The 18963-nt window shown below is 40.0% G+C and overlaps 1 protein-coding gene across 2 annotated transcripts in view; it reads left to right on the top strand.

The window, feature by feature from the left end:
- Window positions 1-18963, top strand: part of LOC149143584 (uncharacterized) — a 282472-nt gene that overhangs the window by 137330 nt on the left and 126179 nt on the right. Inside the window, exons 3-4 of one of the 2 annotated variants that reach the window (XM_089449002.1) lie at window positions 8731-8793; window positions 9148-9276. In XM_089449002.1, coding sequence (XP_089305128.1) covers window positions 8731-8793; window positions 9148-9276 — 192 coding nt within the window. Of the gene's footprint in view, window positions 1-8727; window positions 8794-9147; window positions 9277-18963 lie in introns of both variants that reach the window. The other variant, XM_089449000.1, reaches the window with a different exon arrangement.

Genomic DNA, 18963 nt, shown 5'->3' with positions numbered 1-18963 from the left:
GTGTCGGTATGAGAGGTCTATCATCCACAACCTTCAAGCAAAGGTTTGGATCTGCTTCACTCTTAGTGAATCTCAACTTCATCTGAGGTGTTTTGCTTCAAGCCATAAAGGGATTTCTTCCACCTGCATACATGAGATTCTCGATCATGAATCTCAAACCCCTCGGGTTGTTCCAAACCTGTGGACCTGCTACATGAGGGGAATAGTCCCCTTGTAAGATTTTCCTTTGGTACATCTCAGACATGTACCTTCACGCTCTTCTTGAATTCAGACATCCCAGTCACCATCTGACTCACATTGTGTAGGGTCCTATAATAAATAGACCTCTGGTGCTATAGATGAGATGTGTCAACTGACATGGTCCCCAATGGACCATCCTACAACTTGATACAGATTGCCAACCCTGGACCCATGAGTAAAAGCATCTTTTGAAAATTTTATTTTCAAACACGTACCTTTCCATCGATGAATGCCACCTTGAAACCTTTGACTTCCATTGCCGAAATGGACACCAGGTTCTTCTTGCGATCAGGTACATAAAAGAGATTCTGTAAATAAATCAAGTTACCCTCATTCAAGTGAAGGGTATTATTTCCTACACCCTTTCCGGGATAGGTGGCATCGGCTCCAAGTATAATCTCATGATTGTTTCCATCTCTACCAAATTAGAGAGAGCACCCTTCTACTCGTTGAAGTGCTTTGGAGCACTACAATCAATAAGCTAGATTCCCAAAGAATCTGAAGGAGAGGGCCAATACAAGATAACACTTCTTTATCTTATTAGAATCAACATACCTAGGGTTCCTTGCTTTCTCTAAAGAGTCGGCCATTTCCTTGATGACCTGCATTACTTGTCATTCTTCTGATCATTGAATATGTCCCTAGAATGATTGTTATCATCATCAAGTGATGTGTCCCTACTTCGGACACTCCTTCACATAATGGCCGAACTTATTACAACCAAGGCATCTGCCTTTCCTTTCACCCTTAGATCCAGACTTCCCAATATAGTGATCTTTTAAGTAGGTCATCAGAAGCTTCTGCTGCGCCATTCTGATAATATTCTCTGCTTCGATTTCACCCTCGGTGAATTTGAAGAGGGATGAGGAATCCACTGATCCTTTTGTCCTTTCCCAACTGTCTTCAATGATTGCTATTTCACTCTTGCTTGGGCATTGTCTTCACCTCAGCTCCGATACCATGTTAAGTTTAGGTATGTTCTATGCTTAGAGCAATTTATTTAAAGTTTCACAGTTAGCTCAACATCTTTTCCAGATTAGCAATCACATCAACATTAAAGTAAATTGCAGCTAAAACATAAACATAAATCCTTGAAGACAAGCCATGACAAGAGGACACAAGATGTGGCGCTAGCCAGGGACAAACCCCAATGTGGGGAAACCCTTGATCAATTCTTCTTATATGTTCTTCAATAGTTCAACAGAGAGAGAGAGAGATAGTACATTTACAACAGAAGTCAACACTTTGACTTATCTAGATAAGAGCATAGATCATCTCTAACAAGATGATACATGAGATTAGTTGAAGACATGCTGCTTCAACTGATTCTCCAAGGTGACTCCTTCACCTATCATTGTGCTGCATCTCGTCATCATGCTGCACCTCATCGTGCAGCACCATGCTGCACATGCTTGCTGTCCCATTGTGCCACTGCTGCACAATGTCATGGCTGTCTCGTTGTGCCACTGTTGCACTATGTCATGGCTGTCCCATTGTGCCATTACTGCACAATGTCATGGCTGTCTCGTTGTGCCACTGCTGCACAATGTCATGGCTGTCCCATTGTGCCACTGCTGCACAATGTCATGGCTGTCCCATTGTGCCACTGTTGCACAATGTCATGGTTGTCCCATTGTGCTTTGCCATACCATAGCAGCACCATGAATTTGCTGCACTAAATACCCATGTACCATACCACTATGTACAACCACCAATTTGGCTCCCACAGTCTGCCCAACAATCTGGCTCAAGCTGATCCTCATCTAGTTTCCAACACCTACAAGAGATGTCATAGACAACATCCCTTAGCTCACTGTATTGAGGTCTGATATGATTGCAACAAATTGGTTAGGCATTCTTAACAGTGCTTGTTAGACCTCTCCAATCAGCTCCTAAGGCCTCCTACAACTGCAGTCTTCCCTTCTAAGCTTGCTGCTCCAACACGCTATCCTTAAGGCTAATTCCTAGCCCTAAGACTCTCCAACTAGCCCTCTGATTACTTTAGAACTGGCCTCGGTCTCTTGCTTTAGCAACCGCTTCCCTAGATCACAAGAAGACACCCCTCAAACTCGTCACAAGTAGCCCATATCTCCCTTACACAACTCAACCCTCCTGCTTGGTTGTGTAGCCCTCAAAACAGTCATGAAAAGGCTACAGACCTAGCCTTTTCTCCTTCGCTGAGGTGCCTACTAACCTGCGGCCTGAACATAAGATCTCCTCTCCAAAATGCAAGTTCTCCTTCTTATGTCTTATCCAAATCACGCTGTCTAGAATTTCCTCGGCCTCCCTAACAGGTAGGTTAGGACAACATATAGGATTGCTGTGTCATCCCTTATTACCTAGGGCACCTAACCCTCCTTGATTGCGTGTGTGTCTTCTTTAGATTAGCGTAGATAGATCCTTCCTTGACTGTGGCTAGGTGTCATTGCCTCTTGAGGACAACGTTTAGATCTCTCCTCCATAGCTGTGTTGAGAGCTAGATCATCCTCCTTAAGACTGCGACTAGGGCATCCACTTTAAAACCGTGTTTAGGGCTTCCTCCTTAGGATTGCGTTTAGGGCTTCTACTCCTAGATTTCTCTTCCACTAAAACCCAAGACAAGTGGAGAGAAATCAAGAGAGAAGTATGTGAAATGATTCTCAACTCATCTCCTTTTATACTAAAACGTTGAGCACATGTGGTTGCTATTTAGTTGCTGGCCGCCCTTGACGAATTGTCTTATAACACAAATAAATTCATAACTCCATGAATACTTTATCGGAATTAGATGATCTTTAGATCAATCCTACACCTCTCGATGAGAGGGATCCAAGAAAAATATTAGCTGCCATAAATAAGATGTTCCACATGGAGTTTGGCCCTAGTTGCCAATTTTAACAAAGATGCTTCCAACACTGCTCTCACATATAAAGGGAAAATAGTAGGGGTGGTAACTTCTTATACTTATCTAGGTGTAGTATTCTCAAGTCCACTATTTATATTGATTTCAACAACGTAATCCAGATTGAGCAAGGTTATGCAAGGCTTACATCTTTGGAAAGATAATGCTTCCATTATTACCTTAGGACAAATGTTCTAAAATCTGTCTCTCACTCCTTAATAACACCATCTCTCTTCTATAGCTGTGAAGTTTGGAACCCAAATCAACAAATTCTAGACTTGAAACACATAGAAAGAGTTCTTGTTCCTATGGTTTCAAAGCATATTAATGAGAAGACATTAGTGCCTTAGTCTATTATTCTTCAAGTATAAATCCATCTTGTTTGTAAATCTTCTATATAGGGTGATAAAGGAGGAGCAAGTACTTGTCTTGAGTTATCAATCAAGACACCTTTCTTTAAAAGGAGAGGTATAAATGAAGGCACTAGAATGAAGATCTTCAAAGCATAGCTAAAAGCCACTTGGATTGAGCGAGAAAATCCACTCTTTCCTAAGTTCCAATACCGTTTCTTCTCTTATAAGCAATTTCAAGATTGAATCATATCAAAATGTAATTTTGTCTCCTAAGAGTCTTTGTAGCCCAACTTAGAGTTTGAACTCATTGACTTTATATGTAGACAAATTATCATCTATTGGCAGTGCATTGTACTCGTAAAGTTCACTTTTAAGGACTTGATTTGTTATGGGATTTATGGAAGTCATCTAAGGGTATATAATGTTGGTGACATTCAAATATATATCCATATGAGCATTATTATATATTATGTAGATATCATTTAGGTATATAAAATATTGAAGCTCAAAATTAAATTATTCCAAGGAAAATAAAGGCATCATCTTAAGTACCTTTACAAGGTCATATAAGGGTAATGTTACCCACCCAAGTGGGTAACCCCTAGGAGAAAAATTTTCTCCCCCTTTGGTCGGCCAGCCAACCAACAACCCTATGAGGATCCATAGATAGATTTGCTTCATATCTCTCCACATATCCTCCAGTCAGTGCTCTCTCTGATCTAGCATACATCTTGAAGGAAGGTGGTTCATCTATTAGAAGGTATACTAACCATTTATGTAATCATGTGCTTTCATTTAATGTTAAGGGCATTCTGAGATGGATCACAAGTTGAGTTGGATCGCTTTTGATTCTATCCTTGTTCCCACACTTCACTTGAGATGTTATCTTTTGCCCCTAGTCCAGTGTGATCTTCCCTAAGGCCTTTTCTTTTCATTGCTCACGAGGGGCTCAAATAGGAGGCCTTGATTGATGTAGTGTGCCTAAGGTAATCCATACTAGTCACTTTTCGTCTGTCCTATCAACTTCCATTCTTTGGGTTTGTCATTTTCCACTGGTACTGGCACCCTTTATCCACATCTTTGAGTTAGAGCCTAAACTTTACCCTAAGAGGTTGATGTAGTTGAAAGAAGATAAAAGCATATATAGCCACAAATGGAAGAAAATGAAAAATGCAAAAGATGGTTGGGAGCAATAATAATCATGTGGGAAGAAGCCTAGCCTGAGCTCTACCTCCCTCATTAGCCATCACTCAGTTCCAATGCATGTCATGCTCTCTCTAAATTAAAGGAACTTATAATGTCCAAAACCTGAGGAGCAATAAACTGCTACATATTTAAGGGGTGTTGAACAGACATTAAGCAAGTTGGTCACCAAAGCTATGCAAGAAACAAAAGAAAGTTCATTGAAGTAAAAGGTGCACAAAAAGGGGTGGTAAAAGCAGGCGAGGAAAGGGGTAACCCAGGCCTCCATGATTGCTCCCTCTTATCATCATTACATTCTAAGATGTTGGACCTTTTTCATCTAGCACCAAGGCAATGTCATCTTCCATAAAGTCTTTCCCATTCCATGTATACATTTATCGCATGTGCCTATATATTGATGGGCCTTCCTGGTAATTGTCTTTCCCCTTGGCGTTGGAAGCACCTAATAGGGCTAATTGTATAATCATCCCTAACACAAGTGTAATAAATTACCTACAAATCATTAGCTAGAAAGAATTTTGAAGGCAAGGCTTGTGAAGTATTTTTGTGCCCCTAGCATTGAATATGGCCCACTATGATACTTTAATGGTTTCTTTACTTAATGATGTTGATCTCACTTGATCTTGAGGGTGTGTTTTAGATGGTTTCTCACAAATGTTCGATATCCCTTTAGGGATGACTTGGCCCTTCTACAACACCATAAAGAAGACGCCCAACCCAAAGTCAGAGCGCTTGTGACCTTGCAACCCCAACATTACCCCCCAAATATGAGCATTCTGCCTTTAGGAGCCTCCACATGGATGTATGGTCCCTTCTACACCCCCAGATGCTGAAACACTAAGCCAAGAAGTCATATTGTTGGCAAGATAGATGATGTGCCCTAGGGGACCTGTGACGCCCCCAAGATGGCCTTATACCTACTTGATGGGCATTGCCTTGTTCCAAAGCCCAAATGAGATTTGTGATCACTTGAGATACTTTGGGAGGGATGGCACAACTCTTTTTGATGTTGATGTCATGCCCTAGGGTTACAATGTCACCTATGAAAACCCTAGGGAGATGATGCAAGGCTTCTTGATGATGATGCTTTGGATGACAATATGTGGCTTGGAGATGCACCCTTTCACTTTGATGAGATGTCTTGGAGTGAAAAGCACTCTTGGACCATGTTTTCCACGTTACTAGATGGAGATGCTCATTAGGTGAGGATGATATCATGTTGGAGAAAATATGCCTTTTAATTATGTTTTATCATTATGTGAAGCTATTTTTCGATTGACTTGTGACCTACTAATCTTGTCGGATACTTAAAAGTTAAAGAAAACTTTTAGGGATTTTGATTGTAAATTAAGATAAATTTGACATGATTACCCTCATATAAATAGAGGGGAGTCAAATTCTCTCGGATCATTGTCACACACACTCCTTTGATCTCTCTTGAAAGAGCGTGCACTAGTAATCCTTTTTTTATTTTTGATGCAATGGATAGATACAGTGCAAGTTGTCTTGGAGAGGATATGTTTTGCATGGAGAAGGATTGCTATGGATTGATGAAGTGATACTTGGTTGAATGGTGTAAGTTTATTGCTATTTTCTTCCATTTTGCATGAAATTGTTGAAACTAGGGTTTATCATATGACATATTAAAGTGCAATATCATTTATGAACTCTTGTTTCTTGTTTATGTATGCAAAAATTGCTATCAAGTATCCATTATAGGGACTAGATTTGCACCCTTTGACCTTGAATGGAAATCTCCTATATAAGAAAGTCGCTGAGGTTTCTAAAGTGAACTGAATTGCCCTCCACCCTCTCTATCCAAGGTCCTCTTGCACTAGTCTTAGTTTGTCGATCAACCTTAATTTTCCTTTTGTTTCCTTATTTCATGGTAGCTAGGGTTAGGGTTTGGTTAAATCTATTTTTTACAAGTAAATATTGTTGTAATTTCTAAGTCTAACTATTAGAAACCCTTCATGTAATTTTTTGATTTATTTCTTCCTACTTGTTCTGATTAATTAACAAGTTATTTACCATGTAAATACCGAAAATAAATACAAGTACATGCTCAACAGATTACAGATCATCAACTGAAGAAAACAATACAAGCACACAAGTGAGACCGTTGTTTTTGGACCAATGTCCCTGGAAAAACCCAATGTGGCAAAAACCGATGGAACTATCTGAGGGTTTTATTATTATGCAGTTTTTGAATACAATCTGGGTGCCAAAACTGGCTCACCCAACAGAGAATAATCTCGACAGTAGTACCTCTCTACTCGGAAGCAGATATTTCATCTGAAACCCTAGATAAACACTCCGACAGCTCCCAACTCCAATCTGTCCCACGAAAGCCCTAGCGTCAACCTCTAGGGACTGTGTCAGCCCTTTTTGGCCTAGCGTCTGCCCAATGTTACCCTGGCTTGCCCCACATCAGCCTCTGGAGGCCCTGCATCAGCTCTTAGAGCCTTTGCGTCACCCACGCTGGCTCTTTGAGGCACTGCGCAGCTCCTGGCTGCATTTGCGTGAGCCCTGGCTGGCTCCGCATGAACCTTTGGCTGGCTTTGCATCCCTCTCTCCTGACTTCTGCACTGATCCTCCTGGTACTATTTCTGCCTCTCTGCTTCTGTATTCACTGCCCCTCAGTTGCAACTCTGATCACTCTTTCAACTTCCTCAGTAAAACCTACCCTAAATCTTGATCAACTCAGTGTGTTCTCCAAGTGACCCTCAAGTCTCCTTTTATACTTTTCTCGTTGACAATTCAACAATCAAGATTAAGTCCCTAATCAAAGGCTAAGATTAATTCTGGCTTGATCCATGACTTTTGGACCATTCTAACACAGTTTTATATTAATACAAATTAATATTTTATTTTCCCTAAGTTTAGACTTAGGGACTCCATTAAAAATATTAATTATTTTAATATTTCTCAAACTGTTTAGAATCTGCCCAAACCATTTCTGGGTATTGGAGATCTCATGTTCCTTAGCCTCTCCACTAAGTTTCGAAGCTAGAGCACATCCGATGCTACCCCAAATCAACAAATATCACCTCTATGTTATTGTAACATGTCCAATCAATAGCTATATGTTTCTATAAGTTCATCCTGCTCACCCTGCTTTTACCTTCCAATCTTAGATCCATCTGTTTTTCCAGTCTGTATAGGTGCTTGTGTTTTAACTTTTCAGAGAGGTTACAGTATGCTGAGATTCATTCCTGGAGCAATGGAATGATTTAGCTTGCATTGTCAAAATCAGTTTTCTTTCTCCCTCGAAGATGACTTTGTTTGGGATCATCAAAGTCTTCGAGAGGACCAGTCTTGGGATCCTCCCACTACATTAACGTACTCAGTCCTATTTTTTATTTATCAATGGTTGATTACTTTATTGTGCCTCAGGCTTTCCATTATATTTTCATGTTCTGTACATCTAATTCTTTTACAAGGCTTCTAGATATTACATATTCTTTGGACTCATAGTTGATGCTCAGAGTCTGAGCTTTTCAATTGCATCCAACACATGGCATGATCATTCTTACTAGTTATTTTGAAGAAAACTCTGAGGGTTTGAACTTTGTAGTTTCTCCCAGACGTATTTATGGAAGAAGTTAGTTCTATGTGACCGGTAATATTTTTATTTTATTTTGAATTCTGGCATATGCATCTACGGAATAGATAGTTTAATTATACCAGTTGTATTCTGAAATGATTGTCAATCACTTCCTTGTTCTATAATTCCCATACTTTGGTCCATGGATCTTGACATTTTTTGTTCTTTAAATACTGGATTATGTGCGTGCTTTTTTAAGTTTCATGTCAGAGTGGTGTTTATTCATTCTATCATGGTTTTTTTCCAATGCACAATAAATCGTTTTCAAGGCTCAGGGTATTAGGCTTGATAGGACCATCTCTGTTTCCCCCTGTTAACTAGATACTTGATGGCATTCTGACTATTTTGTTCTTATGCTTTTGCACATCTCTGTTTCCCCCTGTTAACTAGATACTTGATGGCATTCTGACTGTTTCGCTCTTACGCTTTTGCACATGTCCCAGCAGGAAGCTGGGAATAAGAAGGCTAAGCGAGGTCCTTTGACAGCAGAAAGAAAAGCAAAGAGGAAGGTAAATTCTTCATCTGTGCATTTTCAAAATTCTTTGTCTGTATATTTCGAAAATATCCTTGCAGAGAACTTATATTGGCAGTTTTACTAATGAATCTGACAACTCCTACAGCCTGGATGTTTAGTGGACTTTGTGAATGCTTTTAGTGAGATTATAAATAAAATAGAAATAACATTTTTATTATTCTTGAAAATTAAGAAAGCTTTGCAGGGATAGATTTACATCCTGTTTATAGATTTTATGACACTTTCATGTTTCTGTTATTTTTCCAGATCGTGAACTGGGATGGTTTGGAAAGTTAGCATATGTTTTATTCTAAACTTTTCTCAAAATTATTTTTCTTGGTTTTGGCAGCTTGCAAAAAGGAAGAAACAGGCACTAAAGGACAAAGAAGCTGGTGTTAAAAGGTTGAAGTTGGCACCAGTCACCAAATCCAAGCCTGTGATTCTGTGCAAGTTCTACATGAAAGGGCGGTGTGCACAGGTGTTCTCTGCCGTAACACTCGTCATTATTTCTTCCTTTTAAAGAAAATTAAACCAGCTTTTGAATTATAGAAAATCCTATCCTTTTTAAGGAAAAATCCTTTCCAACTAAAAAATGTCTCCAAATGCAGATATACGAGTTGCAGTTGATAGCCATCTTGCTCATAACATAACCAGCTTTTAGATTTTAGTAAAATTCCATCTTTTTTAAGGCAAAAGTCTTTCCAACTGAAAAATGTCTCCAAATACAGATAGACAAGTTGCAGTTGATAGCCATCTTCCTTGTAATATCTATATGTGATCAGCTAAGTCACTTGACATGGGCACACATGACACAGAGGCCATGAAAATACACGTGTCTGACACATGACAAGACAACTCCCTGGAACATGACACTGAGGACAATATATATATAGATCCATCATATTACACAGATTCTCATGATGATACAAATTCAATCATACATTATGCATATACTCATGTTTCATCCATAGTACAAGTTTACAACTAGTACTTACTACTACATCAATGACGATAAATTGACAAACACAAGAAATAAACCGTAAACAGCAGTTTTCTCATTAAGTCATCAAAATCAAAATGTATTACATAGATACTGAGTCCTCAGGACTCCTAAATAACTGATTCACAGATACTATAGGTGGGAATGCGAATGGCAAAAAGCAAATACAAAACAGGGTAGATAATAGAGCTGTAAATCAAGATGGAAGAAACTCATAGGCAGCTGCCTGTAGGCTATAGGCTATGGCTCATCAACATCAAAATCAGCATTACTACCACCATTGCTCTCTTCTGCATCCACCTCCTCTGTATCCAATGTAATCTCTGCATCTGTTGGTGTGGAGGATGACCCGTCAAGACTCAAGAGTATCACCATCATTATAAGTGACAGGCTCTAGCACTGGCTCATTAAGATCCAAGTTGGCCAATGCCAACTCAACGCTGTTGTCCAAACCCATATCCCACATTTTTGTCTTTCCCTTCAACCACTACTCCCTTTGCTTATAAATAAGACGAAGGTTGGTATGTACATACACCATTGTCTTTGCCTTGGACTGCTCAAGCCCGCTCTTCTTCAAACTATACAGATTCCCATATATGCTCCAATTCCTCTTGCAACAAGAGGATGAAGTAACTTGAGAGAGGAGCCCTCATGGCTAACTGTTGTAGAGGAGGGCATGTTGTTCCATGAGTTGCCCACTAAGCATAGGGCTTCTTTGCCCCCTGTCTCTAATCACATCATAGCTTGCGATTGCCCAGTGCCAGTGGAAAACTCTACAAAGGTGTCTTCCACCTCATGAAGGGATGCTCTATCCTGAAATATCTATCTCAATGCATCCTTCTTCCCATGTGAAATCTCACCATTCATATGAGGAGGGAATTTGTGTGAAGGTCCACCATTGAGCTACTCATGGTTGTAGTATTTTTGGATTTAGTGAGTGAGCCAAGCAATGCAAAGGTGTGCACTTCTTGTTCCACCCGCTAACAAGAATATCTTGTATGGTGGTGAGGAAGGCCTCCACTGATGTCTCATACTCAAGGCACTCATTTTGAAAAATAATGGTCCTCACGTACTCAATCATGGAATCTCATCCCTCATAAACCTCTCCTACGATGGGTTGGTCGGTATCTACAAATTGTAACGAAGCAATGACATGGTCCATGATTTTAATAGTAAGATCTACCCTCTCCCACCAAGCATCTTCTAACACTCTGTCCTTCACGCTTGTTGAGGCTGCTTGATTTGTCTTTTTCCAGAAAGACCAAAACTCTGTAATGACCATGGCCCCAAGAGTGGCCTTGACCTCCCTCATCCTCTTTAGCATGATGAATGTAGAGGCAAATTGTATTTGCAATCTTAAACAATGATAGATGTGTGTATTCTTTGTAGTTTGCGAGGGCATTGATATGATTTTGTACAAAGTTGCGGATATGCCGTGCATCTTCAATAAGATTTCCAATCCATGTCATATTAGAAGCAATAGATTTAAGTGTTAAATTCAAGGAATGGACAATGCAAGGTGTCCAAAATATTTGTGGATATTTAGCTTCCACAATCATGGCAACAACCTTGCAAACTGGTGCATTGTTTGTAATGATTTGCACACAAGATTCAACAGCTACACGTTCAATGAATTTTATGAACAACTCACCCATATATTGTGCATCCTTTTATTTTCCCAGAGCATCCACTGCTTTCAAGAAAATTGGTCCATTCAAGGAAGACACCATGAAGTTGATGAGTGGATGGCGCGCTGCATCCTGTCCATCCGTCAGAGGCAATAAAAACCCTAGATGTTGGCCATGTTGATTTCCTATGTTGAAGCATTTTATCCACCTATTTTGTCTTAGTCAACAATGTGATTCTAAGTTTCTTTGAACCAGGAGGCACGTACCTTGATGGAGCCTCTTGAGCTAACGCTTGACACATGTAATGTTCCAAACTAGGAAAACCAGTGATATGCAAAACAAACAATAAAGACAACACCATAAAATTCAAACTTTCGGTGGACACACACAAAAAGTCCAGAAATAGCATACTAGCTGAGCCATTTTATTATGATATAGGAGCAATAGTGAAATAATGTGGAAGAGGTGCACCTGGGCTTGCCTCAATGGCAAGTATTGTTGGAAAATCAAAGTAGTTATGTTAGGGTTTGATTCTCTTTTCTTGATAATTACTTGTGAGTGTGTTGGTTTATTTTACTTCTTTATTCTCTTTATCTTTCATCAAGCAATTACCATATTATGTGTGTATGAAGATCACAAAACAAGAGACACAAGATATGGGCACTATGCCAGGGCAAAACTGTTAAATTTGGCAACTAGGGCAGAACTCCACCTTGGACAACTCATATGATGGATATGATATTTTTATTGGATTCCTCTTTCCGCGAGGTGTAGGATTGATCTAAAGATCACCTTATTCTGACATGTACAAATGGAATTATGAATTTATTTCTTTTGGACAAATTGTCAAGGCTGACCAACAATCTAATGTAGGCTCAAAAGCCCAAAAATCATGCCTTTTCATCCTCAATGTTGCATATAAATAGGAGCATCTACCTCATTTGGACACTCATCATCACTCACATATCTCTCTCTCCTCATCTGATTGGGTCGTATGAATTTTTAGGCATCTTCTCTCCACATGTGTGAAGGGCTGACTGTAAGTTTCTGTTTTCTGCATTGACCAAGTTGCAACAAGTTTGACTAGCATTGACTGGGTAGCAATTGACCTTGTTTGACTGCATTTTTCTTGGGAGATATTCTGTTTGGCTAGGCCTCATTTCTTGGCACAAATTTCAAGGTTTTCTGGGCTGTTTGACCAAAGTTGACCACAGGTTTGACTCTGCATTGACCAAGTTTGCGCTGATTCAGACTGTTCTTGGAGGCCGAATTGACTAGGTTTGACTAAGCTGATTTGGAGTACTTCTGATAATTTGACCAACGTTGACTTTCTAGTTAGGGCATCCTATTGAGTGCAGTTTGACTGGACAAATTTGACTGTGTTTGGGCAAGTGAATTTTATATATTGTACTCTCTCTCTCTCTGTGCTGAACTTTTGAAGAATAATAAGAAGTCTTGATCAAAGGGCTTCCCCTCATTGGGGTTTTTCCTTGGCGTCCGCCAAATATTGTGTCCTCTTGTCTTGGCTTGTCTTCTGCTTTTTATTTATGTTCTATCTGCATTTATTATCATGTTAATGTGATTTCTAATCTGGAAATTGATATTGGGCTAATAAGAAAAATTGAAGTAAATTGCTCTTAATGTTAAAATTGGCAACCAGGGCAAAACTTCATGTGGGTCATCTTATTCATGGCTAATAATATTTTTATTAGATTCCTCTCGTCGAGAGGTATAGGATTGATATAAAGATCATCCAATTCCGATAAGTATTCACGGAGATATGAATTTATTTTGATTATGGAATTATTATCAAGCCGACCTACAACTCATGTAGGCTCAGAAGCCCAACAGTCGCATCTATTCACCCACCAACGTTGTGTATAAATATAAGAGGACTTTTCCTCATTTAGACTCACTCATCTCATCACATCTCTCTCTCTCTCTACTGCGCAGATATGAGTCTCTTCTCTACTGCGCTGAAATGGGTCTCTCTCTCTCTCACATGTGAAGCCGGAAGCTGTTGAATTTGAAGCTGCAACTGTAGAAGTAAAGATTGACTTGCGTGGCCTAGAAGATCTTCTCTTTGGAACTGCGCTGTAGGTTCATCTGAACCTCCTTTGAAAGCCGCAACTTTTGGTGGTGGAATGAAGTCAATCCGATGAACGGTTTGCAAGATATCGACTGCCCTAGTTTGAAGCCGGAAACTGCTGAAACTGAAGTTGCAACTGCAGAAGTAAAGATTGACTTGCGTGGCCTAGAAGATCTCCTCATCTGAACTGCGCTATAGGTTCATCTGAACCTCCTCTGGAAGCCGAAACTTTTGGTGGTGGAATGAAGTCAATCCGACTGTCGGTTTGTGAGATATGGTCCGCCCTAGTTTGATAATGAAACTGCTAATACTGATGGTACTGATCTAGGGTTTGCTACTGCTGATATGAATCAGATTTATTGTACTATTTCTCTTTGTTGAATTATTGAAGATAAAAGAAGATTTGATCAAAGGGTTTCCCCACACATTGTGGGGTTTGTCCCTGGCTAGCCGCTACATCTTGTGTCTCTTGTCTTGGCTTGTTTTCTGTCGATCGTTTAATGTTCTATCTGCACTTTACTTTATGTACATGTGATTGCTAATCTATGGAATATAATAAGAAAAAGAAGTAAACTGTTATAAGCATAGAACATACCATAACTTAACATGGTATCAAAGCTGAGGTGAAGACAAAGCCCGAGCAAGAGTAAGAGCAATCATTGAAGAGAAGATTGGCAAGGCTATCCTAAAAGAACTATGGGGTCCTCAACACTCTTTCCTGCTGAAGACAAGCTCCGTGAGAAAGCTGACTATCACGAATGGAAGATGTCTATCGATCTAACCCTTGAAGATCAAGGAGTGCTGGACCATGTAAGAGGCAATATTGTTGAGCCTTCATCAAATGCATCTGCTGCTGCCTAGAACAAATGGAAAATGGAGAAGTCAAAACAAAGAAGATCATCCGGGACTCTATCGACAAGCACTTGGTGGCCTACATCTCTGAACTGGACACCTCCAAGGAAATCTACGATAGACTGGTGAGTTTATTTAAAGTTAATGATGCAAATCAAGTTTTGTTTCTTAGAAATAAGCTGAGGGAAATCAAGAAGGGTAAAGATGAAAGTATGCAAGTAAGAATCACCGAGATCAAGAACGATCTCCTATCTGTTGGGGAAACCATCACTGACAGAGAAATGGCACTCACAACTCTTGGAGGATTGCCATTTGAATGGTATGTGTTCAGGACTACTCTTTTGAACTATAATGTAATTCCTGGTTTCGAGGAATTAATGGTTAGATGCATTCAAGATGAAACAAGGGAAGAAGTGCAAGAAATGCCCATGCCTAAAGGTCCTCCTGCTGCCTTTTCTTCTCATGCAAAGAAAAGAAATAATTCCGGGACTAAATCAAAAGGAAAGGCTCGACCTAAGGCTAGAAGAAAATGACGATGTTACATTTGCGATAAAGCAAGTCACTATGTATGAGATCATGAGCATCATCATGAATGAGATCATGGACATAAAGGGCAACATGAGATCATGGACATATAGGATAGCATGATGATGATGCACACTATTTTGAGCAGCATTATGATGGATAAAATCATGGATATGGGCAGCATGATGATAATCATGATTAGAGAAGCATGGTACAGTATGCAGTGGTGCAACTCGAAATCCCTCTGATGGCAATCAAAGGAATGACAAATTCAACAACAAAGGTAAGAGGAGAGCTAGGAATCAAGGAAGAGGACAAGCATTCAAGAAGGCTAGAAATTCTAGGATGTATTAAATGCACTTGACCTCAAAAGGAACCTAGTGTCCATCTTGGCAATGGAAGACAGAGGCTACAAAGTAACCTTCAACAATGGCAAGGTATGTATATGGAAAAATAATGTTAAAGATGCCTTTACTCTTGGGTTTAGTGTTGATTCATTATATCAGGTCTATGGAAGTCCACTAGGTGTCATGTCTTGTGACACAACTCTTTAGTCCGAACTTTGGCATTAGAGGTTTTCCCCCTTCATTATAAAGCTATACTCGGTGTAAGACAAATGGTGATAGGGATGCCCGAATTCTGAATAGAGAATGAAGGTGTATGTCCAGGATGTGCTGAAGGAAAGCTCAAAAGGGGACCATTCCCCTCAAGCCAAAGCAAGACCTCTGATATATTACAATTGGTTTACTCAGGCATACCTGAGGTTGGCATTAAGAGGGAGACTACTACACCACATACTCCTGAGCAGAATGGTGTGGTGGGAAGGAAGAACCGCACGATGATGGAAGCTGTCTGGGCCATGCTACATGATCAAAGACTTCTGATGTTTCTATGGGTTGAAACTACAATCACCGTCGTATATGTACAAAATTGATGCCCTCATCAAGCATTAGGTTCCAAGACTCCTAAAGAAAAGTTCATCGCAAGGTGAACAATCTTTCGACTTTGAGGAGCTCTCAAGAAGCCAACACTAGGGAACCGAAAGAAAAGGATGATGAATCAATGCCTGATGTAGAAGAACCCATGGATCTGATAGATTCTCATCCACATGAGCCTTCCTCTTCTAGGAAGAGGCCTTCATGGCTTAGGGGGATACTTGATGATGCTAAAGGACTTGCTGCACCCTGAGGAACCTTCCGTCAAAGTAAGAAACTTAATAGGTATCAAGGATACCTGACCATCATGAGCACGATCATATGCCGTCAAGCATCAAGTATGGAAGGATGCTATGACCGTAGAATGAGTCTATTATGGAGAATGGTGTCTGGGAAGTAGTTCCCAGACCCTGGACAAGACAATTGTTACTTCAAAATGGCTTTACAAGATAAAGCATGTAGCAGATGGAAGCACGGAAAAGTATAAGGCTCGTTTTGTTGCTCGAGGTTTCTCCCAAAAGGAACGTATAGACTATGATGAGATATTTGCACCTGTTGCCAGATATACGACCATCCGCTCGATCATAGCCCTTGCCGCTTCACAAGGATGGAACCTACATCAGATGGATGTCAAAGAAGAGGTCTACGTGGAGCAACCCGAAGGATTTGAGATTTATGATCAGAAATCTCATGTATGCAGGTTGAAGAAAGCTCTCTATGGGCTGAAGCAAGCACCCCGAGCATGGTATGAGAGGATCGATAGCTACTTGATGAAGCTGGGATTCACTAGCAGCGAAGCCGATCCTAACCTTTACTTTAAGGTTGAAGATGACAAGCCTCTCATACTGGTATTGTATGTGGATGACCTCTTTCTAACAGGTGCAGACCCTCTCATTCACAAATGTAAGAGGGAGCTAGCCTCTGAATTTGAAATGAAAGACCTAGGACTGATGCACTACTTCCTAGGACTTGAAGTATGGCAGAAGCCAAGGGAAATTTTCCTATCTCAAGGGAAATATGTGGTAAAGATATTGGAAAGATTTGGTATGATGGATTGCAAGCCTTGACTACCTCGAGGATCTTAACTTTTAGAAGTTATATGGTAGTGATGTTGGACCAGATTTGGGAAATGCCTTTGAGTTTCATAAACTCATTTGCATTGATGTTCTTGGTGAACCTCCATCCGAACATATTTTTTGCAGTTAACATTGTGAGCTCATATTTGGTTGAGCCTCACTGGATTGATCCCAGAAGTCTTCTGAGATGTCTTCAGGACACAATCTCTCATGGATTAAGACAAGGACAAGATTCAATGGTCTCCGCATCTTACTTCAATCCTGATGACAAGCTCAATGATAAGTCTGATTATCATGCATGGAAGTTGTCTCTTGATTTGACTTTGGAAGAGCAGGATGTTATGGACTATATGTGCAGGGAAAGATCACTGAATCTCCTTCAAATGCAATGGCTACCACTAAGACAAAGTACCAGAAAGGTGAAGTCAAAGCAACGAAGATCATCAGGGATTCTATTAACAAGCATTTGGTTGTATACATCTCTGATTTGAACACATTTAAGGAAATGTATGACAGGTTGGTTGGCATTTTCAAAGTTAGCAATGCAAATCAAGTCCTCTTTCTCAAAAACAAGTTGAAGGACCTAAAGAAGGGAAGAGGTGAAGATATCCTATCCTACTTCATGAGGATTACTGAGATCAAAAATGATTTTCTTTCAATTGGAGAAGTTATTGTTGATAGGGAGCTCACTCTCATTGCCCTTGGAGTTCTTCTTCGTGAATGGCATGTGTTCAACACTACTATCCTCAACAATGACAAGATTCCAGGTTTTGATGAATTGTTGACTAGATGTACTCAAGAAGAGACAAGAATGATGGAGAGAGACATGCCTTCAAATAGGAATGAACCTACTGCATTCTCCGTTCATGCAAAAAAGAAGAATAATGCAGGTTCAAAGAAGCAATGTCAAGGAAGACCGGGAATCATAGATGGAAGGAAGGGAAGATGCTTCATTTGTAACAGGTTTGGCCACTATGCTAGGGAGTGTCCTAATAGAAGGGATACACCTTGGGATGATGACAACAAAAACCACAACAATTTCAGGGGTAACAACGATCAAAGGAGTGGTAGATTCAACAACAAAGGATAAAGGAATACTGTCTCTACTCAACATGGAAATGGTCGACCTCCCAGAAGATCAAGAAACTCCAAGTATGATGAATCTAATGTCGTTGATTCAAGCAAAAAGAATTTAATCTTATACCTGCCCTTTCTACTGCCTCTCCACCGGATACCTTGGGAAATTGGTTGATTGACAGTGGTGCCTCAAGGCACTTTACTGTGTATAAGGAAACTCTTTCAAATTTGATAGAAAAAGATACAAATTTGGAAATCATTCTTGGAGACAATGCCACCTACCCGTGAAGGGAGTTGGGAATGTTACTCTTCAATTGAATCAAGGTAACACCATTCATCTACAAGAAGTACTATATGTACCTAATCCAAAGAAGAACCTGGTATCTATTTCGGCAATGGAGGACAAAGGATTCAAGGTGGCATTCATCGATGGAAAGGTACGTGTTTGGAATAGAAATTTCAAAGAAGCATTTACTCTTGGATTCAGGGTTGATAACCTATATCAAGTTGGAGGAAGCCCATTGGGAGCTATTTCTTGTGACACCACTTCAGTCCAAATTATGGCACCGAAGGTTTGCTCATCTACATTATGAGGCTTTACTCGATGTGAGGAAGATGGTGATAGGTATGCCCGAATTTAAAGTAGAACATGAAGGTGTTTGTCAGGTATGTGCTGAAGGAAAACATACAAGGGGACCATTCCCCAGGTCTCTGCCATACTTCTAGACGTAGGTAATAATGCATTAGTCCTAGATCCTTCGTTTCAAATTTAGCTGCCAACATCTTCTTGCATTCTTGAATTCTTTGCTCCACACCTGTGATGAATAGATCATCCACATATAGCAGAATAATGACAGGCTCATCATTCACAACTTTGATGTAGAGATTCAGATCAACATAACTCTTCACGAACCCAATTCTAAGTAGATATGCATCCATCCTTGCATACCATGTCCTAGGTGCTTGCTTCAAGCCATATAGGG

The sequence above is a fragment of the Pinus tabuliformis genome, chromosome X, assembly GCF_031772625.1.
Source record: "Pinus tabuliformis cultivar Carrire ecotype Pingquan chromosome X, CPIR1, whole genome shotgun sequence".
Classification (NCBI taxonomy): Eukaryota; Viridiplantae; Streptophyta; class Pinopsida; order Pinales; family Pinaceae; genus Pinus; species Pinus tabuliformis.
The sequence above is the reverse complement of the archived record's forward strand: the minus strand, read 5'-3'. Positions and strand labels throughout refer to the sequence as shown.